Source organism: Fukomys damarensis, unplaced genomic scaffold (assembly GCF_012274545.1).
Source record: "Fukomys damarensis isolate Sample0158 unplaced genomic scaffold, DMR_v1.0_HiC HiC_scaffold_36, whole genome shotgun sequence".
Taxonomy (NCBI): Eukaryota; Metazoa; Chordata; class Mammalia; order Rodentia; family Bathyergidae; genus Fukomys; species Fukomys damarensis.
Genome location: NW_022900948.1, coordinates 26,844,203 through 26,869,115, shown reverse-complemented (window position 1 = coordinate 26,869,115; position 24,913 = coordinate 26,844,203). Strand labels below are relative to the sequence as shown.

The 24,913-nt window shown below is 42.8% G+C and overlaps 1 protein-coding gene and 1 pseudogene across 5 annotated transcripts in view; both read right to left on the bottom strand.

The window, feature by feature from the left end:
• Palm2akap2 (PALM2 and AKAP2 fusion) overlaps positions 1–24,913 on the bottom strand; it is a 561,169-nt gene that overhangs the window by 115,473 nt on the left and 420,783 nt on the right. For all 5 annotated transcript variants that reach the window (XM_019209808.1, XM_010639300.2, XM_010639301.2 and 2 more), the window contains one exon: positions 15,448–15,533. In XM_019209808.1, the coding sequence (XP_019065353.1) occupies positions 15,448–15,533 (86 nt within the window). The remainder of the gene's footprint in view (positions 1–15,447; positions 15,534–24,913) is intronic.
• Positions 11,567–12,592, bottom strand: LOC117284340 (annotated as a pseudogene).

The window sequence follows — 24,913 nt, the reverse complement described above, 5'->3', positions numbered from 1 at the left end:
TTTTAAAAAAAAAAAAAAAAAAAAAAAAAAAGCAAAATCAAAGACTATAAATAGAATACAGTAAAGCCCCCTTACTGGTTAGAACTGAGGCAAGGCAGGCCTTCTTAGTATGTCTGCACATAAGTACCATTATTTAATTCCAGGAGGCAGGGCAATGTGACACAGTCCCTGAGAGCCAGGGTGGCCTGGGCTCTGTCTGGCTGGGCTCTTGGCATGCCTTGGCTGTGTGCCCTTCGATGGGTGCTAAATAAATATGCCAAGCCCGGCTGCCTCACAAGCGCAAGGACCCAAATTTGATCCCCAGTACCAATAAATAAATAAATATCCCAAGAGGCTGTTGTTTGGACTCAGTTCCTAGGTTGAGCCTCAGACCAGATGAAAAATAAAAATGGAGTCATTCATGCTAAAGTTCCAAGTCACCAACCAGATCTCAACATCCTAAGAAGCCAAGAAAAATACGAGATAAAAACCAAAATTCCCCCCAAAAAAGACCAGCTTCAATTGGAATGATAAAGAAATTTCCTCTATTCCTTACTTTTAAAAGGTAACCTGAAGGAGCCTGATGCTAGCCAATCAGTTATTTTTCTATTGTTCTGTCTCCCTGTTCCTGCCTTACAGGAACAGCAGCTTTGAAAGCACAAAGCCACTCCCCAGCCCCATCAAGTGTATTTTTAGTTTTAAACTTTCACTACAACAGACAAAAGCCAGGGTAAAGACCACTGGAGAATGAGGAGAAGAAATGAGGAAAGCATTTGATAATTTATCAAAACAGAAGCACTGTAAAAAAATCTTAAGTATTTATATAATGAAGCAAAACAAGCCAGGCATAGTGGTGCATGTCTATGATCCCAGCATTCTAGGAGGCTGAGGCAGGAGGATGAAAAGTCTGAGAGAGAACTTGTCTCAAAAATAAAAAAGGGCTAGCTCAATGTGAAAGGCCCAGGGTCAATCTTTAGTACAAGGAAAAAAGAAGAAAAGAAAGGGGAGAAGGTGTGGCGGGGGAGCAGTGAGAGTATTTTTTCTATGAATCCAACACATTTACATATTCCTGAGAATTTATGAGGTCTCTCTGGTATCTGAATTGTTTCAGATAGATGAGGCTTATTATAACTGGTCCTGTGAGTACACCCCAGGTTTTTAGAAACAATTTCTTCTGATTGTTTGGAACTCTCAGGGCCATATTGATGATTTATCCATACATCGACTGGATAGGCAGATGGGCCTCCCTGCCTAAAACCAAACCAACATGGCCACTTTTCAACACTACCAAAGAGCAGTGCAATCAGTGGGTTCTGAGTTTGGTTTACTCAGTTTAGTTCTTTTGTTGTTGCTGTTGTTGTTGTTTTGTTTTGTTTTGATTTTCTCTGCTACTGGAGATGGAACTCAGGACCTTGTGCTTTTGAGGCAGGCACTGCCCCACTGAGCTTAATCCGTGGTCTGTTTTGTTTTTTGAGACAGTGTCTTATTATGAATTCAAGTTGTCCTTGAACTTACTATGTAGCCAAGGCAGGCCTTGAGCTCCCAGAAATTCTCCCGGTTTGGCCTCTGTAATCCCAGGATTAGAGGCGTGTGCCACCACATCCGGTTCATCCATTTAGTTCTGTCAGAGGTCAGAGGTCACAGGCTGATCCCTCAAATGAGTCCTGTTCTCAAATGTGTTCCATTGGGGCAGATCTTTCTTTTTTTTATAGTTGTACTGAGTATTGAACTCAAGACCTTTGTTCTATCCCCGGCCCACCCTCTATTTGTGTATTACATATTTATTTATCTATTTTTAATTTTTGAGACAAGGTCTTACTAAAGCTGTTAAATTGCCCAGGCTGGGTTCAAACTTGTGAGCCTCCTGACTCAGCCTCCCCAAGAACTGGTATTCCTACTCTACCCAGCCTAGGACACATTATTCTTCAGAAAACTGGAGCGACTGCACGCTGCGCTCTGACATCCACGATAGTGACAAGAAACAACGTCTCCAGCTCATCCTCACTGTCACTCCCATTGCTGGAACACTCAGCATGTGCGCAGAAGGAAACACACTGATGTAGTCAGGAAATATTTGTGAATGTTTCGGAACTTCTGCTGGAAACATCCAAGCCAGTGTCATCTATTTTGGGCAACGATCAACTCGGAGAGGGGCATTTTACCAAGTAACAGTGCTGGTAAAAAGCACGAGAATATTTTATCAACACTTTAAAAACTGAGATGATAAAATATGCAGAAAATAGAGTCAGGCCAAGCCTTGAAAGCCCAGCTGAAATGGAGATTGCTAGAAGAGGTTTCAGAAGAGGTATAACATACAGGACTGAGGAAAGACGGTTTGGTAGGTTGTTTGTTTTGTTAGGAGAAAAGTAAAATGAAGAAGAGGCAGGGCCTCCCATAGTTTCACTTCACAGAGAAACTAATGAGGTATGAAAGTCAGCATGGGTCGATGCTGGAAGATTTGATCCCTTGGAAAAAAGCGTATCAGGAGATGTCCATTGATAGGTTATCAATGGATTGCATACAGAAACTACATATATGTTAGGTGTAAAGGCTAACATCACATTGTGTTAGATAAAAATTACAGCGGGTCATTGTTTGGGACAAGGGTTACGCGCTGGAGGAAAGACCACGCTGAAACTCCAAACTCTGAAATGCAAACACAAACGTTCCACGTCACCAAAGTGAAAAGAAGTTGTGAAAAAGAAAAGAAGTTGTTATCTGAGCTTTCGGGAAAGCAGAAGAATGAAAGCCCAATTCCCAAACAGGCCGATCCGCGTGACAATGACACTCCCTGAGCTTTAATCCCGCTCGCTTTAATCCTCACCAAAAAAAGGGACTGAAGCGGTCTGCTGTTCAGCCCTCAGTTCATCCCGAAATAAACAAATTAAAAATATAAAGTACCCAAGCTCACAAACAAAAACAAACCACGTCGATCACGGAACACATTTACCAGTTTCTTTCAGTTTTGTTTGTTTACAGCAGACTGAATCCCAGGGCTTCGTGCTCAGCTATATTCCCAGCCCGTTTCCTTTCTATCTTGACACAGGGTCTTGCTAAGTCACTAAACTGCCCAGGCTGCACCTCAGCCTCGTGCTCCCCAGGCCCAGCCAGCCTTCCAAAGCGCTAGAATCACAGGCGTGAGCTACGGCGCCTGGCTGCCCTTCCCTCTTCTCCAACATCTGTCCTTTCCCGATTCTCCACAGCCCGTCTTGCCTGAGGCAGACTTGCCAAACAAGAGTACAGAAGAGCCAGTTAAATTGGAATTTAGGTTAAAAAACAATTTCTCCGTATTGTATGTCCTATGCAATATTTGGAACACGCTAAAGGTAAAACATTATTAATTACTTCTTAAAAAATAAATTTATTTTGGTGGTTGTGGGTGGGATAAAATAAACATTTAAAACTAAATTTTATTTTATCCCATTTCCCTCCCTCAAGCTATTCATTACTTATGTAAAATTCAAATTTAACTGGACGTCTAGTAGTTTTTTTTCCTCCTCTTTCTCCTTCTCCTCCTTCCTCTTTTTTCCAATGCTGAGGATTGCACACATGCTCCATCACTGAGCTATGTATGCCTCCGGGCCCAGGAGTTTAGTATCTTATCCCGCTACACTCTGGCTAAACTAGTCCAGCCCTTCCTTGGAGCTCTGCTTTAGCAAATAGAAACATGGATTTGTATTCCTTGATACCAAAATGCAGCAAGCACAAAGTATCTTTCTACCTGGGTTCAAAGCCTGGCTCCATCGCATACTGGCTTTGAGACCTCAGGTAAGTTATCGAACTTTCTATGCCACAGTCTCATCTGTCACAGGGGACTAACAACAGTTCCTCCTTAGCAGGGTTATTCGGGATTAAATGAGACAGGGCACACCCAGGTCCATACAGTACTCAGCTCACAGCAGATTCCTAGTCAATCCATGCCAGCGATTACTGTTGGCCAAAGAACGCAGCGGAAAAACAAACCAGGAAAGAAGGTACTCGGGATCTTTCAGTTGTCTGGAATATTCTTTATCGATACATAGAGAATTAAGAACTGGCAATGACTTTGGCATTCATTTTACTTGACACAATAAAGAGCACGTAGGACTAAGAAATGTTTTTAACTAAAACATTTATTACAGTAAAAGACGCACTGCCATTAATCCCCCTTGACATGTTTCCAAAACATTTATCCCATCATCCTTACCACTTAATACACAACGTTGACGCAGTGAAGGACAGTTTATATATCCATTTCCTTTAAGACGCGTGCACCTATTGTACACAGCTAAGTCAGGCAGAAATATTACAGGCAGTCAGACAGGACCGGGCCCTCCAGGGAGTCAGGGCAGAAGATGGGAACACAGGACAACCGTGGCTGGAGGCCTCAACATAAAGATGGGATGACCAGGCCTGCGTGCCTACCCCAGGGATAAGCTATGTACTATAATTAGTATCACCTTGTCCAATAAAGTCCAGATAGACATCAGTAACCCCTGTGAGTGACCTCGACCTCTGGATCCATTCCTTCCTAAAAAGGGTCTTTGTATTCCCATTGGGTCAACATTCCCTCAATGCTGTAAAACTTGTAATCTAATTGGTCATGACCCACATTGCATTCGCCTCGTGATTTTGTAAGGACCTTGTGGTTTTGCTTTATAAAACTTCCTGTAAGAAGTGGGTTCCCACTTTCGGGTCCCCTCCTGCCTCTCAGGAGCTATCTCTCTTAATACATTTTTCTTACTCTCAACCTCCACTGTTCCTTAGAATTCATTCTTTGATTTTGGGGAACACGAACTAAACATCTTACATTTACTCCTCTATTCCCTATCATTCATCTATCTATCTGTCTACATATGATCATTATAGATCTAGGGTCTCCAGTGCAGTAGGTACATACTGTACCACTGAGCTATATCTCTAGGCCTAAAATGTTTATTTTATTTTATATTTTTTATTTTTAAAAATTTTATCCCATTCTCCCCTTTAAATCCCCTCCCCATGTATAAATGCTTCGTTTCTATTTTTTCCTATTTTCTTTTTTTTGTTTTTTTTGAGACAGGGTCTCACTACGTAGTTGAGACTGACCTGGAACTCACTATGTAGGCCAGGTTGGTCTCGAACTTACAGCGATCCTCCTGCCTCAGCTTCCCCAGTGCTGGAATTACAGGCATGTGCCACCACGCCCAGCTTTCCTATTTTCACTTAAAAAAAAAAAAATATATATATATATATATATATCCTGGAGAATATATTCTCTTTCTCTCTCTCTCTCTCTCTCTCTCTCTCTCTCTCTCTATTAAAGTGTATATTTTACAGAAAATCTAAGACAGTGTTTCTCAAAGAGGAAAATCGACCCATATCATCCTGGTCTGTGTACTACCCACCAATGCCAACTCTCTCAGCAATCCACTACCCAAAATAGATTCAAAGGTTTAAAAAAAAGTATCCGAAATAGAATATTTCTTTTGGCCGGGAACAATGTAGAAAGGACTTTTGTCCCAACCGTGTCTTTTCTGTCTGGAGGCCCTGCCCAAAACAATCCTTCACAATGTTGTCATCATCAAGGACAAAGGACAACTGGCCCTGCACCACCAACAAAAGGCTCCCAGCAGAACAGCTTTTTAAAGCAAAAGCCAAAGAAAGCTGTAACCTGTGGCCTCTATTCACCACCGGAAGAGTCTAAATGCTTTCTCCCTTTTGTAACGGAGAACATCTGCTCTTCTCAGAGTGCAGTCTCTCTCCCCGCGAGGAGTTTTACAGATAGAGAGTTGTCTTTTTCTCTGTCTCTGATGAGGAAAATGTGCTCTTTTCAAATGTTTTTTTTTGGCCAGAACCTCTAACTTGCGTGAAGGTCCCAACTTGATTTCTTGACTAAGTGTAAGCAAGAAACATTGCATGTATAAATAAAAATAGGAGGCTTCTTTCCAAGAAAAGCGCTGGTGAACTAGTTTTTAGTTTTAGTACATGTGGAACAACAGGGTAAGGTAAAGATGACCCTTTGGGGTTTAGCTGGTGTATGAGCTTAAAATGGGAGCCAAACTACAGAACTGTTGTGTTTTTTTCTGGTACTGGAGATCAAACTTGGGACCTTGCACTTGCAAGGCAGGCAGCAACACCACTGAGCTAAATCCCCAGCCACCCCCACTTTTTCATATTGGGGATTGAACTCAGGCGGCACCACCACTGAGCTAAATCCCTGACCCTAAATCACAAAACTTTGATCTCAAGGGTATTTCTTGAATGTGATATGCTTTGTTTTACATTCTAGGGATTGAATCGAGGGCCTCATCCGGTCCGTGCTAGAAAAGCACTCTGTCCCTGGGGGACATCCCCTGCACTGCTGGATGTGTTTTTGTACAGTCTATTAATAAACAAAATATAGGAAAACAAGGCACAGCCAAGCAGGTACAATTTGGGGCCCTCATCCATGGTTTCTGGGTGTAAAATAGTGCAGACAGAATAGGAAACAGTTTCACAGTTTTTCAAATATTAAACACGATTTGCCATTGGTCCACACAATTCTACTCCCAAGCAGCATTATACACAGATGTGTTAGATAGAAAGATCATAGGCAGTCAGACAGGGCCAGTGCCTCAAGAGAGTCAGGACGAAAATGAAACCCACCATAGCTGCAGCCTGAGATACATCTGGTGTAAACTGGGCCTCAAGACGAAGACAAGATGACCAGACTTACATACTTCCTGAAGTCCAGTTAGACATCAGCTAACCCAGAGGGTGACCAGAAACCTCTGGACCCACCACCTTCCTAGGAGAATATTTGTTCTTTCCATCCACGCTTGTTACGTGACTTGTTTCCCAAGTGGCCCGCCATCACCTAAGTGCCTGTGCTGTAACCTTATTGGGTGATCACGGCTGTGGTCCACAATGTACCCAAGCGGGTTTCACCCTATAAAACTCCCTTTTAGAGTGGGGTTCCCGGCTACCCACTTGGGACCCCTCCTGCCCCTCTTCCAACTCTTAGCCTCCATTGTCCCTAGAATTCATGCTTCGATTTTTAGAAAACAAGAGCTCAGTGTATCACAGAGCTAACAGGCTAGGAGATAAAACGTTTCACCTCTGGTATTATTTCCTGTAGCATTATGAGCTCAAGGCAAACACTGCATCCATGCAAGGACTTCATGCAACTCGCCATAGCGGCAGTACTGGTGAGAAGTGGACACAACCCAAAGGTCCATCGACTTAGAATGGACAGAAGCAAACAAAACAAACCCAAAAGCAGGGTTAGGGGTGTAGCCCACTGAGAGAATGCTCACCTAGCATGTGCTGGTCCCGGGGTTCAGTTCCAACCCTAGCACCACAACAAAAACAAAACCCCAAACAGTGGCATACGCAAATATGAAATAGAATTCGACATTAACTGGAGTGAAAAGGTGACTGAGAGGAGCTATACCATAGATAACTTATAGAAAAATCATGCTAAACCGGACACAAAAGACCACACATTCTATGAACCACAGCTTGGGGTTGGGGTGCAAATGGCCAAGAGGGCATGAGAGCTCTTGTTAGAGTGCTGAAAATGTTTCTTCTGATTTTAGTATAAGAGGGCACTACTGTGGGGTTTTAAAAACTATGCATCTGCCAGACACAGTGGCACACGTCTGTAATCACAGCACTAGGGAGGTTGAGGCAGGAGGATCGTGAGTTCCAGCATAGCCTGGGCAATTTAGTGACTTAGTGAACACTTGGCTCAAAAATAAAAAAAGGACTGGGAATGTAGCTCAGTATAAGGCCCCGAGATCAATAAACAATAAACAATATTAACACCAAAACTCCACACCTGCGCTTGAGTGTGATCTTTGTTCTGAGATCAAGGGGAAGGCAGGGACGGTTTGAAGGTTTTAAGCAAAGGGCCATCATCAAATTAGCCTTATCAGTCTATAAGAAGATCGGTAAAGAAAGCAGGGTCGGGAACAGAGAGATACACAGTGAAAGATGCGGCTAGAAATGCAACTGGAGTCACAACGAGAAAGTCTGAGTTTTATGCAGCATGGAAAAGGGAAGAAATCAAAGAGTGAACAGGGTGGTCTCCAGATCTCAGATCAGCAGGACAACCAGAGAGGCGAGACCAATAGAAGAACTCACGTGCACACCCCGTCCTGCATTAGTGACGTGCTAAACACCGTCTGCCAGAAGTGATCATAAAAGTCATCTAGAGCACTTACTAAAAAATGCCAGCTCTTGGGGCTGAGGACAGAGCTCAATGACAGAGCGCCTGCCTGGCAAACCCGGGTTCTATGCCCAGCACCACAAAGACTAATTCTCAAACCCAGACCTTCAAAATCTGATATTTATTTATTTATTTTGCAGTACTGAGGATTGAATCCAGAGCCTTCACACTGAGGTATATCCCCAGCCCTGTTTTAAATTTATATTTAGAACCATGATCTTCCTAAAGTGCCCAGGTTGGGCTCAACCTTGTGATCCTCCTGCCTCAGCCTCCTAAAATGCTGGGAAAACAGGTGTGCACCACCACGCCTAGCTCTGAATCTTAATTTTAGAAGAAATTTAATCGGCTGCCCTTTCATTACTGCTTTTTATACTGCTGCAGGTGATTCTCACGATCAGGCAATTTTTAGGAAATACAGATCCGTACCTTTTATTTATGAATCTATTAATTTATGGGTGTTTAGACAAGCAGCAAAATAGAATAAGATAGATACAATATAGAAGCTATCCTGAAATATGACTGCCCTTTTCTTCTAGTAAACTATGATGATACAAACTGGAAAAAAATGTGGTTCTCTTAAAACAAGAAGAGGTACAAACATTAATATGGTAAAATAAGAAAACTGCAATGGATTCACATAATACTTCTATATCAGCCTCTACCTCTACAGTGTCAGTACTCAGGAAGTGTAAGTGTGACTCTTGGTAGAATCTGAATGTTCTGGTCTCCTAGGGCTGCCATAACAAACTGCCACAAACCTGGTGGCTTAAGACAAGAGAAACTGATTTTCTTTCAATTCTGGAGGCCTAACATCCAAAATCAAAGTGTTGACGGTGCTGTACACCCTCCAAAGATTCCAGAGGTGACTCCTAGGGTTCCGTTTATCTGATTCATTTTGGGGGTTTCTGGGGAACCAGCCCTCTACCACTGAGACATACCACCAGCTCCTCCTTTTGTTTTTTGGCTTGGGGCTGCAGAATTCTAATCTCTGGCTCTGTTTAGATGAGCTCTCTCATGCATATTCATTTCCTTCTCTTTTATCTCTTAGAAGGTCATTTGTCAATGGATTTTACCCTTCTGGTTAACACGGAGTAATCTCATCTCAGGATTCTTAATTCTATCTACGGAGAACCTTTTTCCAGTTCAGGTCACATCATAGGTCCCAGGAGTTAGATGTTTTATTTGGGGGAGGGGAGAAATTTGATTTTTTTCCCCATTAAGTTTATTGGTACATTTAAAGCAAACAATACAGTTGCATTTATCATTGGGATAATTTATCATTGGGATCTACATGATATGCCTTGGTTCTTTTTTTCTTTCCTTTCTTTCTTTCCTTTTTTATGGTTTTTTTGAGACAGGGTCTCACTACGTAGTTGAGACTGACCTGGAACTCACTATGTAGCCCAGGCTGGTCTCCAACTCACAGCGATCCTCCTGCCTCAGCCTCCTGAGTGCTGGGATTACAGGCATGCGCCACCATGCCCGGCAGTTCTTTCTTTTTTAATAATTTTCATTTGTTTGTCTGTTTTTGGTACCGGGGATCGAGCTTACAAGGCAGGCGGAGGCACCATTGAGCTAAATTCCAGGCTGGTTCTTATATTTTCCCCATACCTCTGCCCTCCCTTCACCCCCTTCAAAGTTTGATTTTCAACTGGAAAAAAAAGTTAGAGGTTAGAATTTCACAATTCAACCCACTACACTGAGTAATTTAAAACTACAAGCAGCTGGAGGTATAAATCAGTACTAGAGCATTTGCTGAGAATCTATAAGGCCCTGGGTTCAATCCTCAGCACCACTCTAAAAAAATCTTGTCAAGCAGGCTTATAAGGATGTTCCTACCTATATCAATGAATTTAGAAGGTTTTTGTTTATTTGTTTTTTTGGGGGGGTACCGGGGATCAAACTCTGGTCCTTGCACTTGAGCTAAATCCCCAGCCCTAGAAGGTGTTTTTAATGTAAATGCTCTTAGTTCAATGTAATTCAGAACATAAGTTTAGTTTTGTTTTGTGGTGCTGCTCAGGATTGAACCCAGGGTTTTTGCACAGAGCTGTATCCCTATTCCCTTCTTAAATTTTAATTTCAAGACAGGATCTTAAGTGGCCCAGGGTAGGCTCAAGCATGCAGTCCTGTTTCAGTCTTCCACAGTGCAGGGATTATAGGCACCACACCTGGCTAGAAGTTTGTTTAAGAATGAATTCACTCACCTGGGTCATGTGTATTTTTAGAATTAATACTATGCCATTTCAAAATAAGATATTATTAAAAGGCTACATATAGTACACAAAAGTACAATCAGAGAATTAAGGTTTTGCCTTTTTCAGAAGGAAAAATTATAAGCACGAAGATAAATATATCTATATCTACTGTATGTACAGTATATAATATGTACAATGCATATTTATGTGCATAGATGTATACTATTATAATGTGTACATAGAGATATATATCAAGAAGAGCAATATGGAAGAAAGAAAACTGCTGTAATGACTTCTGATTTCTGCTGATATTTCCCCTTGGGATGTGTCAATAAATCAAATTCAAAAAATTCTGTTATTCCAGGGCAAAAGGCAGGAATAACTGATGTCACAAGGGTATGTGAAGTAGCTGTTAGAATAGCTGCAGACAAATACATGAGTAGTGTGTGGTTACTTAATAAATATCAGGCACTTAGAAAAAATAACATTTTCACTTGTACACAAAGCTATGATGGATATGTAGAATACTGTTGGATAGAAAACAGCACGGTATTAAAGGGTAAAAAAGCAATGATTGCTGAATAATTGGGGAAACTAAAGGAGATTTAAGCAGAAGCATTTTTCTTGTTACAATCACCTAGAGGCCTCTCTCAAATTCCTTAGTAAGAAAGGGTTGACACTAACAGAAGAACTCTAGAATATTTGCAATGATTTATTAGTACATTTAAATATCTTCCTTTCTCTCTGCATTTTTTTTCTTATAAAAATGAATTTATTGTTACCATAGCATAATAACATACTATCCCTTTCTGCCAATGCTACCTGAAAACCTTCCATGTCAATTAAATAAATACACAGTGGGGGAAAGCTAATAAGGGAAAAAAATATGAGAAAATGAAAAAATGGAAAAGAAGTGTTTGTAAAGGGGGAGGGGAGGAGGGGTGAAGGGAGGGCAGGGACAAGGGGAAAAAATGAGAACCAAGACCTGTCATGTAAAGGTACAAGATCCCAATGATGAATGTAATTGTACTGTATACCTAAAATGTACCAATAAACTCAATGAGAAAAAAAGAGCACAGTGATCTTTCATTATAGTCCTTTGTTTCTTTTCTTTGATTTTTTTTTTTTTTTTTTTTGAGATAGGGTCTCACTGCGTAGTTGAAACTGACCTGGAACTCACAATGTAGCCCAGGCTGGTTTCGAACTCACAGCGATCCTCCTGCCTCAGCCTCCCATGTGCTGGGATGACAGGCGTGGGCCATCATGCCCGGCTCATCATAGTCCTTTAAAGACACATGTTAACTCATGCTGTTAATCTTAGGATCACAGTGCATAGAATCTGAATATAAACAGTTGGGGTGACTTTCAAAGTATTGTTGGATCCCTCACTTCATTTATAATCCCACCATACCTGTCAGGCTCACTTCATAGGCTCTGTCATGCATGCACTGAGTGGCAGGAATTAATTAAAACTTTTTCTGTTACAATGTCCATTGCTATCAGTGGACATTGTGAAACCAGCAAGGAAATCATTGTTATTGTGCAATACATGAGGATCTGGAACTTCTTCAAAGCTTAAAAAAAAAAAGTGGAACAATGTTTGACATTTCCTGAAACCTGCTGCATTTATACCGCGTAATTAATAAAAGCATGTGAATTGCATGGGCTGAACCAGCAATCAACACACACCCAGAATGTGCAGGAGCGAAAATGCAGCAGAAGGAAGCAGTCTTCATGCCTATAGGTCACTCCCAGTCAAAGATTAAAGTTCAAGGACTGAATGATCAGACAGCGCATTTTCTCACTGCCCTACCATTTTGTTTTCTTTGCATTCTGGTTGCATGTTCACACGTAAAGAGAACTGTCCGCTGCTGTCTCTTTTCTTTGCAGCTGGAAAGCATGCTAATAATCCTAAGCCAAACTAGCTGGACTGAGATTGTTGGGGACCAATCATCTGTCCAAATGGATAAACAGTTATGACTACTGCTGTGAACATGAGGATAATTGGAAATATCTTTACCAGAAAATATGACCTGAAAAGAGCCAAAAGGATATCGATACTAAACTTAAATTGAAGTCGAACCCTGCGCCCCATATAAGGTACCTGGTGCACCTTCTGAGTCTACAATCCATTATGCAATTGAATTTGAACACTCTTTTCATTTGAAGTCATCCCAGGAAGTGGGACATTTTGCAAAGCCAACAGTTCTTTCTGTAGTCTTTTCTGCACTGACCCTAATGGAACCATTCCTCCAAGGTCAGCAAGGCCAGAGATCCAGGAGCAGAGATGCTCTCTCTTCCTTTTTAATCATCCTCGCTCTCATTTTTATTTATAAAATGATGGTTTTTAAAACTAAATCCACTCTGAAGAATGAATGAATATTTCACTTTTTTTTTTTTTTTTTTTTTTTTTTTTTTTTTTGGTTCTGGGGATTGAACTCAGGTCCTTGCACTTGCAAGGCAGGCACCAGAACCACTGCACTAAATTCTCGGCTTGGAATGAATACTTTAAATAGTTAAGAAAAACAGAAATGTATTTAGAGGGCTGAGGTGCCACTCAATGGTAAAGCATATGCTTAGCATGAATGAGACTCAATCCTCAGCACACACACACACACAGAAAACTTTAAATCTTTAAAACAACCCCCAAGTATTTTTTATTAGGATTTTTTAAAATAGTATCAGGGATAAAACTTGGGAACTTGTGCTTGTGATGCAGGAAGCAGAACCACTGAGCTAAATCCCTGTCCCTATTATGATATTTTTTTAGGGGATACAGTTTGAGACAGGTCTTGCTATATTGTTGAGGTGGCCTAGAACTTGCTATGTAGCTGAAAATGGTCTGCGATTTACGACAACCCTGCCTCACCCTCTTGTGTGTTGGATTAAAGGCATGTGCCACACGCGATCAAAATCCCCAAGTATTTATTAAAAGAGAGGAGAAAGGGGGACTGATAATCACACCTAAACTGCAGGGGCCCAAATACCTCAGTCAAGCTTCTGGTAACAAGGGTGAGTAGACTGGTTAATGAAACTTGGACAAGACTTGTGTAGTAGTCAGATTTCCCGTTGCTCAGACATAATACCTAACACCCAGATTTTAAAGAAGCAAAGGTTTCATTTGGCTCGTGATTTCAGGGGGTTCAGTCCATGGTTGGCTGGGTCCAAAGCAGGAACATCATGGGGGGTGGGCATGGCAAAGAAAAGATGCTCAGTTTTGATGGCCAAGAAGCAGAGCAGGAAAACAGGCCAGAGAGGAAGGGTCGAGGGACCAGATATGGTGCCCAAGGTCATGCCTCCTGACCGACCCACCAGACACACCCAGAAATGTGCTTTACTCATCCCTTACGGAGCTCCCGAACAAGTTCACAATACAGGTTTAACCAGCACAGTTTGCTTCTATTAGAATATATTATTTCCTTGTGTAAAAACCAACTCGTCTTTCTGAGTCTTGTCCAGCTATACCACATCTGTAGCTGTGCTGGCCTCTCAAACACCAGTTCTCAAAATAATGGTATTTCCAGACAGCAAATCGAATTCCATCAAGTTTACTATCAATGTTGATCTTCCTCTGTCATGTTTCCAGACTTGGACTTTTTAGTCTTTGCCATTACGGCCAACAAAACATCAACATATCACCTCAAATTTACACTACTGATTTGCAAATTCTGTCAAACATGATTATAGGTGAATGAAGTTTTAGCACCAGATAGTTATTATTTAGATTAGTTGACTTTTTTTTTTTTGGCTTTTGAGACAGGGTCTCACTATGTAGTTGAGACTGACCTGGAACTCACTATGTAGCTCAGGCTGGTCTCGAGCTCACAGCAATCCTCCTGCCTCAGCCTCCCGAGTGCTGGGATTACAGGCATGTGCCACCACACCTGGCCTAGATTAGTTGACTCTTGACCAATCAGGGTATTATCCTATCTTATTTTTAATTTTTTTCCTTTTTGAGGCACCAGGGACCAAACTCAGGACTTTTTTTTTACTTTTAATTCTTTCATGGCAGAATTTCTTTCTTTGTGATTTTGTTTTTGTTTTGTTCCAGTACTGAGGACTGAATTCAGGGCTTTTGACTGAGTTATATCTTCAGCCCTTTTTTATTTTTTGTTTTGAGACAGGATATCATTAAATCACTAAGTTGCTCTGGCTGGGCTTGGACATGTGATCTTCCTGTCTCAGCCTCTGGGAGTGCTGGGATTACAGGCATGTTCTCCATCATTAGCTTGCCTTTAATTTTGTAACTCTCATGCATTCAGCCTTCACATAAAATAAACTGAATCAATGCATCCTACACATTCTTTTGTATTAACGTCTAAAAATCCCAGGCATGCAATATCTCCAGTAATACCTCAATATAGCAAGGGATATTCCTTGTTGTTCTTCATAGAAACATTCAGAAATGATATACATTAACATTCTAATCATTCATGCAAAAATATGAGAAAGCCCTCCCACCCCCCGCTTTGGTTAACCAAAACACAGCAGGCTGGCCCCGGCGAGGAGAGGAAGACCATTCCTTTATATCTAATCCGGTCATAGAGGGTAAGTGGTGGAGTCTCTGATAACTTTCACTACAGATTCCTTAATCTAGGCAATTACAAATTTCATTTGAACAGCAACACTTTTGTTGATGTCCAGATGACTCATTTTGTAAACGCCATCACGTTCCAGCAGGAGTGGGCTCCGTGAGCTGCCTTCCCGCTGACATAGGTGGAAATCTTGAGTCGAGATCAAAGCTACTTCATGCTTCTCTGACCATTCTTCACAGTGGACAGAGGGGCCTCCTTTCTCAGCTCAGAATTTTCAGATTTGCCTCAGTGACCCCTCTTATAAACAGTCCACGTGTGGACATACCTTCACTGAAGATGCCAATTTGATCTATTGGAAATCACACCTTGAGTTTTGGCTTCTAAATGGCATCTTAATCCACTCCCAGATTTCAGAAAATCCTGTCTGGTTCCCAACCAGGAAGTTAGTGAATAACAAGAGCCCCAGCAGAGCAGAGAAGCAGTGCATTCTGCCCCCACAGAAGCCTGCCTCAGGCTCCCATTGCTGTAGGGGTGCCCTTGGAGAATTCACCCTGGAAAGATCCCTTACCTTGATAGTCATGTCTGGGCCGGAGGTTTCTGCAGCTCCCGAGGCTGCCTCCACTCCCTGCACAAGTGCACTCTGCCACCCAACTCCTGGAAAAAAAGCAGGGCATGTGAGCAGAGCGGATTGCGCTGACATGGACAGGCACGCAGTTGCCATTTCACAGGTTCTAAACTCACGTCACTGATAAAGAAAACCCACGATGACCCACGGTCCTTTACCTACCGGATGGTTACCAGGAAAGCTTCTTTTCAGAAGAAGGGTCTATTAGCGCCTGTTCTGTTTCCACCTAACCTCAAATTTTAGAGTCCATGGTCTTGGTGTTGAATCTTACAGAGTTCTACTGCAGCCCAGAGTGGAGAAGGGGTTGGAATGAACTCCTCCAGCATCCAGGCCTCTTTACTGAGGTCTCAATTAGGACTTAACGTGGATCCCAGAACACAGAAAACCACACATGTAATTCAATACCCAGTAGAAATATTCCCTTTTCAATTCCACACACCTACCTGAAATATCTGAACATTTATTGTCATTTTTTCTCTCTCCTTCCCCTCCTTTTTTCTTCCCTCCCTCCCTCCTTCCTTCCTTCCTACTTTCCTTCCACCCTTCCTTCCTTCTCTCTATTTCTTTCTGGTACTAGGGGTTGAAACCAAGGCCTTGCATATGCTGCTAGGCCAGGGATCTACTATTGAGCCACACCCCCTCCCCGTTTTTGTTTTTGTTTTTTTTGGTACCGGGGATCAAACTCAGGTCCTTGTGCTTGCGAGCTTGTGAGGTAGGCGGCAGAACCACTGAGCTAAATCCCCGGCCCTACACCCTAGCCTTTTTTAAAAAGTGTTTATTTTGAGACAACATCTTGCTAAATTGCCCAGCTTGGCCTCAAATTTATAATCCTCCTCCCTTAGCCTCCCAAGCAGCTGCGATCATAGGTATCTACCACCGTGCCTGGCCTGCTGTCACTTTAAATTTGCATGTTTCCTCTCCAAGTATTCTCTCCCCCCCCTCGCTCTGTTTCCCTCCCTCCCTCCCTTCTTTTCTTTCTTTCTTTTTTTTGTGGTACTGGGGATTGAATCCAAAGTATTCACACCAAGCTACATCCCCAGTCCATTTTTCTATATTTAGAGATTGGGTCTCACTAAGTCACTAAATTGTGCAAGCTGCTGGGATTAGGGTGAGTCTGCCACCACATCAAGCTGAAGTTGGTATTGCTCCTTAAATTGTCAGACTATCTCTAAGAGTGACATCTGGCAAGTATAAAAGGTTTTGATCTTTTCGGCTTCTAAGAAGAGATTGAGGTTGCTGTTGACTCAAATACGTATGAACTTGGCACGGCAAAGCTACCCTAAGCCAGATGTACCAGAAGAGTTGACACAGTCTATTGTAGTGAAAAGTTTGAGGTAGTGACAAAACGTTGATTCATTAAACATAAAGTTGTCTCCTTATAGGTTAAAAAAGCCTTTTTCTTTTTTTTTTTTTGAGACAGGGTCTCGCAATGTAGTTCAGGCTGGCCTTGAATGTGGGGCAATCCTCCTGCCTCAGCCTCCTGAGTGCTGGGCTTACAAGCATTCACCCCCATGTCTGGTAATAGAGCAATATTTTAAAGTTTCTCAGGATCTACTTAAACAGACATATTTGTTTGTTTGTTTATGTGTTTTCAGTTCTGGCAATTGAACCTAGGGCCTCACACGCACTAGGCTCACCACTGATCTACACCCCATGTCCACAGAAATTTCATAATTGGTGTAGTAACCGCCCATTTGGAAATGAGTGCATTAAAATGATTGTTTTCTTAAATAGGCTCCAATTTGCCCTATGGATAACTCAAGGACAATATTCATTTCAGATCTGTGTGACTAACCCAAATTCCCAAATTCCCACCGTCTCGTATTATGTTCATTTAAGGTTGGACAACTTTTCTGTTCTTTCGGGCTTTGTGGTCTTGCCATTTCTGTTGCCATTTCTCAAGCTGCCCGTGCAGAGGGAAAGCAGCCACGGACAGACAACATATGAACTAAGGGCCATGGCTGGCTTTATTCACCAAAACAGGAAATGGGCCATGTTTGTCTCACGAGAGGCCACAGATTTCACCAGCCTCTGCACCACATCAAGAAATCGGAAAGCCGGCCGGGCATGGTGGCACACGCCTGTCATCCCAGCACTCAGGAGGCTGAGGCAGGAGGATCACTGTGAGTTTGAGACCAGCCTGGGCTACACAGTGAGTTCCAGGTCAGTCTCAACTACGTAGTAAGACCCTGTCTCAAAAAAACAAAAAAACAAAAAAGAAAAAAACGGGAAAGCTGGGGTGCAGCTCAGTTGTACAGCCCTTGCCTAGCATGCACGAAGCCCTAGGTCCAAACCTCAGCAATAAAAAAACAAAACAACAGGAAAAAAAGAAACCAGAGAGCAGCTCAGTGACAGTGCATGGACCTAACATGCAAAGTTCTAAAGAAAATAGAGCTAAGTAAGATTTCTATACTCCAGCATTTGTGGGAAGGATCAATTCACTCACCAGGTGGAAAAACACTAACAAGTTTGAATTTACATGATATTTCAAATAAACTAATATGAAGTTAATTAAATGTTAATTTGTCAGCATTGGTGACATTTCCTCATTTTGTACTATAGGTTCCCAACAGCCTCATCTTGCAGGATACAGATACGATGGACTGGGATGCACTGTGCACAGTTGTCTCTGACTTGGTTGCAGAAATGAGAGCAATCTGACAACACACCAGGCAAATTCTTCTCAAGAAATCACTGCTAGGACATCGTCAGTTTTGTCTTTAACAGAAGTTTCTGGAAGGAAAGTTTCTGTTACTACATGAGCAGATCATTTCCCAGAAATGGAGCAAACTCATCACCCCTGGGTTTAAGCCCCTGTTGGTGGATGTGGCTGGCAGAGAGACCCACACGCTGGGCCCATGGACGAGGAAAGATACGGCATCACAGTGTGCATCACAGCTCATGTGACTGCTCTCAGTATGCATTTTCCTTCTCCCTCACTCTGTGACAATTTTTTCTTCTCTGTCCCGCTGATGGTTACTTTCTCCAGTGGGAGGCTGGTAGGCATAATGCAAAGACTGGAAAGGGGTCTGTGTGGTGAAGTTTGTCCTCTTGCACTGCTGCTGTAGCATGAGAAGGGCGTGTGCCTCAGTCTACCGAGGAAGGAGAATCATGGGAGGAGACGTGGACCAAATCTTTACTTTGGAGCCAACCCAAGTCTAGCTCAGCCAAGCCCTGGTCCAACTGCATGTGTGACAGTCACAGCCATTGACTTTGGGGGTGGATTGTGAAGCAGAATTATTGTAACAATAGCTAACAGATACGCTGTATAGCCAAAACTATAAATGAAAATCATTTTGGATCAAGTAGCTTTATTTGCTGATTTTTTGAGATGCAGTCTCAAATTGCTCTGTCTGGTCTTGAACTTCTGGGATCAAGCAGTTTTCCTGCCTCAGCCTCTTCAGTAGCTGGAATGTCAGGCATGCACCACTGTATCTGGCTGGATCAAACACTTTTATCTTTAACTATAAAAATATAACTATCTCTGTAGCATGAAAACTTTTATTTACAAGTATTGAGTCCCTTCTATATGTATTAGTCTACTCTGGGTAAAGTTTCCTCTCTGCTGTAATCATGCATTTTTGTAAGCAATGCTATCTCTCTCTCTCTCTCTCTCTCTCTCTCTCTCTCTCTCTCTCTCTCTCTCTCTTTGAGACAGGGTCTCACTATGTAGTTGAGACTGACCTGAACTCACTATGTAGCCCAGGCTGGTCTCCAACTCACAGGGATCCTCCTGCCTCAGCCTCCCGAGTGCTGGATTACAAGTGTGCGCCACCATGCCTAGCCAGCAATGCTATCTTTATGAAAAGCTGAATGACCATTAGAATGAGATATGAGACATAAATACAGCGTATTGGTATTCTTAAAATTTTAGCCTTCAATCCTTCAAATTAGCCTATCATTTCACAGCAAGAGTGAAAGGGTAAATACTAACAAATTTAGTTTTAAAATTTATTCATCCTTTTTTTGAAGCAAAACAGTTATTGGTACATTTTAGAAATACATGATCACAGGGAATTTGTACCTGTGTGTGATATATCTTGCATCTTTTTTCCCCATCCCCTCTTCAACCCGTTACCCTCCTTATTTACAAAAGCTTTGTTTCCAAAAAATTGTTATTAATCTTGATTATGAGTTCTGAGGACAGAAATATGATTTTAAAAGCTAGAGGTGCAGTTCTTTATGGAGAAAACTGTGTTTGGAGAACAAAGCAGCTTTATGGAGCTTTTTGGAATGAAGAGGTGGCCCCCACGTCACAGAGGAAGGAAAGAAAGAGGTGCTTGAAAGAAGCTGGAGCAAGAACGAGCAGTAAGGAACATCCAGGGAATAACAGGAAAGACTTTTGAGAATAATGATGTTAAAAAAAAAATCAACTTTTGCCAGGGACATAGCTCAGTGGTTCTGCTGCCTGCCCTGCAAGCACAAGGTCCTGAGTTCAATCCCCGGTATCAAAAAAGAAAAAAAAAATCAACTTTAAATGATTTATCACGCTGTCACGATGCAACTTCCCTTGCTGTCACACCTGTGGTGGAAAGCCATTCTACCACTGTCTTGCATTGGTGCTGTCCAGTGCAGTCTGAATGAGGCCTCACTCACCTCTGGACGTCGGGGTGGGAGCAGAGAGGGCCATGAGCACATGTGAGCTCCCTGCACGTGCAGAAGCTGAGGATGCCACGATGCTCAGCAATCTGGAGAAGGCACTACCCAGTGCACTGCACACGATAGGGCAACAGCCAATTTTATCAGGGTACCAACAGGCAGAGGCCCTATCATCTTGAGGATTCAAGGATAAAAGGCAGCTGGATGTGGTGGTGCACATCTATAATCCCAGCTACTCTGGAGGCAGAGGCAAGAGGATCACAAATGGAAGGCCAGCCCGGGTAACTTAGCAAGACCCTGTCCCAAAATAAAATATAAAGAGGGTTGGGCATGTAGCTCAGTGATAGAGCACCCCTGGGGTGGAAAGAAACTATGAAAGCCAATTGACTTTTTTTAAAATTTACAGTACTGGGATTTGAATCCAGGGCCCTCACGCTGAGCTACACCCCTAGCCCTTTTATATATATGTACATGTTTTGTTTGTTTGTTTGTTTTTTAGGATCCAGGCTAGGCCCAAATGTGTAATTTTCCTGCCTCAGCCTCTCAGAGTCCGGGTATTACAGGCATGTGCCACCACACCATGCTAGACATTTCTTTATAGGCGGAAGCTCACGCACATGTAAATTCCACTGTTGATTTCCAAAGTGGTGATTCCCACCAGCATGTAAACGCATTGCTTCACAGGTGAGCACCATGATAGCTTAGCATGCTCGTGTGTGACTCCTTCAGCTCTAGAATATTAGTCAATGACTTTCAACATCTGCTTGCCTGTTTGAGTGCCTAAGAATTTCCACTCGACAAAGATCCCTGATTTATAACAAGTGCACAAACATTTTTCTTTTCTTTTTTTTTTCTTTTTTTTTTTTTTTGGTACCAGGGATCGAACTCGGGACCTTGCACTTATGAGGCAGGCAGTGGAACCACTGAGCTAAATCCCCAGCCCAGTGCACAAACATTTAAACAGCTCAGATATGTAACTGTGAAAGCCAGACATCCACACTGATGGCTTTCTATTCTTAGTTATATAAACACAATTTCCCATACTATCAGGGAAAGAAGCTAAATGAAAAATTTAGCCCAAGACTTGAATTGTATTACACACACACACACACACACACACGCACAAACACACACACACACACACACATCTACATAAAATAATTCAAACAATCCCTTCCTTCCTATATTCCTTTCTCCCTTTGAGAAATCATGTTTTCTAGCAGTTCTACAATTATTTTTATTCTATGCTGAAAAGATCAGATCAAACCTTCAAGAAAAAGAAATCTTCCTTCCAGAAGACAAACAGTAAGTTTGCATTTCCCTGCAGAAAGAGAAATTGAGACCTGTCTTGTTGTGGCTGAGGTACACTGTAAATAGTCCATCAGGGAAGCTGTATGAAGATCTCTCAGGTATAAATAAATCAACCATCACAAATATTTTTATTGCTTTTCATACATCTTCTCCCCTAGCTGCACAGTCACACGGATAAGTCCATTAGGCCAAACTTCCTCATCCCTAGCCCTGACCTCTGTCTGCATTCATAGGGCACATTCTGCTAACTTACACAGCTCTGAATCTACTGCTTTTACAGTTTCTTTTTCTTATTAGTATACGTTTGCATAGTTTACACAGTAATTATATTTACCTCGAGGCACTGGTCCACATACACATCTCAATCATTCTTACGTCTCCTCCCCCTCTCCACCCTCCTCCCTGCTTCCTATCCTTTATCCAGTTTTGCTCTTCACATGATTTATATTTTGGATTTGTCACATAAGAAACCATGTGATATTTGGCCCTTCTGCATCTGATTTACTTCACTTCCCATTGTAACCTCAAGGTGCACTCATTTTCCTACAAAAAGGCTCAAATTTATCCTTGTTTGTCGCTGAGTAGTATTCATATATGACTGTTGCTGAGAAAAGTGTGTGGGGAGTTTGAGAAGGCAGTGCAATCAAAACAAAAGAGCTGAGCTCAGGCCCAGCCTGGAGAAACCAGGGAAACATGGGGGGAGCCACAAGGAAAGGGATTTGAGCTGGGAGGAAGCAGCCACAAGCATTCAGCTCTGCGACCCGTAGACGAGGCAAACTGTAATACTGAGTGATGAAGACCGCAGGGTAGTAAAGGGGCCTGGCCAGGCAGTGATGAGAGCATCCCATCCCAGAGACAAACACTGGCTGACGTCTTTCATTCTGATCCTGGTTAGTACAAAAATTAAACTAAAGGATCAGAGCTCCAGGGACTCTTCGGAACCACCAAGTATCATCAGGTGAAAGCGATCAAGGCAGAGACAGCCAAGTGTGGATGGACCTGATCATGTAAGTAGTGAGCTTTGTTCTAGCGTATGTGGGCAAGCAGACTGCACCTAGCTCACTAGATGAAGCAGATGAGTGAGGTGGTCATCAGTGCTGTCCACTGTCATATCCCAGTTCCTCCCCCTAGAGACACAACAGGACTTCACTTCCTCACCCCTTTCAACTTGGGGGTCACATGACCAGCTCTGGCTGGTGCTCAGACAGCAAGGACATCTGTCACTTCTGAGCTGGCATATCAGACTGCTGACTGACCCTCCAGCATGCTCTTCCCCTGAACGACAGCGGCTGGTAACGGTCTTAGCCTAAGTCCCATCGCGAGGCTGACGCAATGCGGAGAGAAGCCAACCACCATGGCCGGGTCACCCGAGTGAGAACTAACCTTTATTGATTTAGGCCATGAGACTAAGGTTGTCTATCACAGCAGCCTAACCGAGCCTAGACTTTTGAGTAGAAAGAGTCCCCAGGTTTGTGCATCCCAGATTTCTCTTCTCCACCAACCTCAAGTTCCCACTGCATAGCTCTTTGGATGAATTGCTGTGTTCTGTCCTCTAAATCAATGCTCCGTTTCAGTTTATGTCTCTCTAATCAGGTTGCAATGGCCCATCCCTTCTCTCCGTTTGCACCAAGCCTGGGCTTACTGCATAGTTTAAATGCCTCTTATGAAGGGTTTAGGTTCTACAGACAAAAGGCAAAAAGGCTGCATGCTCATAACTGCCCTTGAAAACTCCGTAAATCTCCCGTGCACGGTCAGTGAGCCCTGTTGAGTCACTTTGCGTTCCAGCCTTGGAAGAGACCTCCTTCTTCTGCTATGCACCAGATGCTATTGTTGGCTTGTGCCAAGGATCACGTTGTACAAAAAAATACTATCTCCAAACTTGAGTATTTCTCAGGGCGTGTTGATGTGCAGGCTGTGAGATAAGGAAGCTGAGACCAACTGGAGGAATCGCCGATTACCGTCTCCCTTGTCATCCTCATACAGGAGCGCATTGTTTAGGATGCTTTTGGCCACAGGCAGTACAAAACCTATTTAATAAAGGATTCATATGCAGAGGGTTGGTTGGTTAATGTGGGAGGAGATCTCAAGGTCTGGTGGCATCAGAAGTAGATAATTCAGTGGCCGCCATGGCCTGAGCCGACCTGTGCAATTTTCTTAATTTTCCCCTGTATTTCCATGTGTCATGAAACTGCCCAGAATTAGAAAACGGGAGAACCCCTCCCCACTTTGCATTTTATTTTAAGAGTAAAGAAGCCCCTCCCAACCCCCCAAGCTGCTCCCAGAAGTTTCTCCAGTTGAACAAGCAAACAACCAATATATGACTGGAATTGTGGCAAAGGGGAATACAATCATTAAAGCTGGTTTGGCATTATTTAATCGAGATTTACCCTCTGGGTTGGGAAGGTTTCAGTTTCCCCTGAGCATGTGCCCACCTAGAAATGAATAGTGGTATAGACGGATGTGGGCCATCAGGCAAGAAAGGGAGAGTTCCATGGCCACCAAACAAGCACCCAGCAGGGCTGCTGACCAATGAATGAGCACGCAGATTGGAATGGCAGGCAGAGTCACATCTTCAATTTTTATTTTCCTACTTTCTCACTAAGTTATTCAGAAATACGTATACCCTTTGGCTAGGAACGGCGGTGCATAGCTGTAGTCTGGTACGTAGGAGGCTGAGATGAGACAACACTTGGGCCCACTAGTTCAAGACCAGCCCGGGCAACAGAGTGGGATCTCAACTCAAAAACAAAACAACAGAGCAGGCTGTGGTGGTGCATGCTTGTAATTCCAGCACCTGGGAGGCTGAGGCAGGAGAATCACCAGGGGTTTGAGGCCGTTGCTGACAACATGAGCTCAGGAACAGCTTGAACTGATCCCTGAAACCCTGTCTCAAAAAAACAAGCCAAACCAAACCAACTAAAACAACAAGAACAAAACCAGAAATACATACTTGAATGCCTCTAAGTTTAGTACTCAGTGATGCTGGGACTCAGCCTTGTTTTTTAGTGCCAGCTCCTCTAAGGTGACATCTTAGCTCAGCCCCAGAATGACATCCCTTCCTCTGCTCTCACTGGGAACTCATAGTTCAGACCATTAGCTTCATTTATTTATTCCATTTTGTTTGTTTATTTATTAAGTTTTTTGAGTCGAGGTCTCACTATATCACTCAGGCTGACCTAGAATTCACAGCAATCCTCCTGCCTCAGCCTACAGAGTGCTGGGAATACAGGCATTGCCACCATGTCCAGCTATTACCTTCATTTATAGGGATACTTCTCAGGGCCTCAGTGTGTCTGACAGTGTTTGCTGGCCAAAGCTGCCTCAGTGGGCCCTTACCCACCAGCTTGGACGTACTAGTGGGCAGGGACTGAGCCTGAGTTAGTTTCAAACAAACATCTGTAATGCAAAGTATTAGTCTGGAGCAGTCAGGTCTAGGGGACAGGATGCCGACAGTGCTGAAAGGAGAAAGTGGGAATGTTAAGGGAGAGGTGGAGAGGGA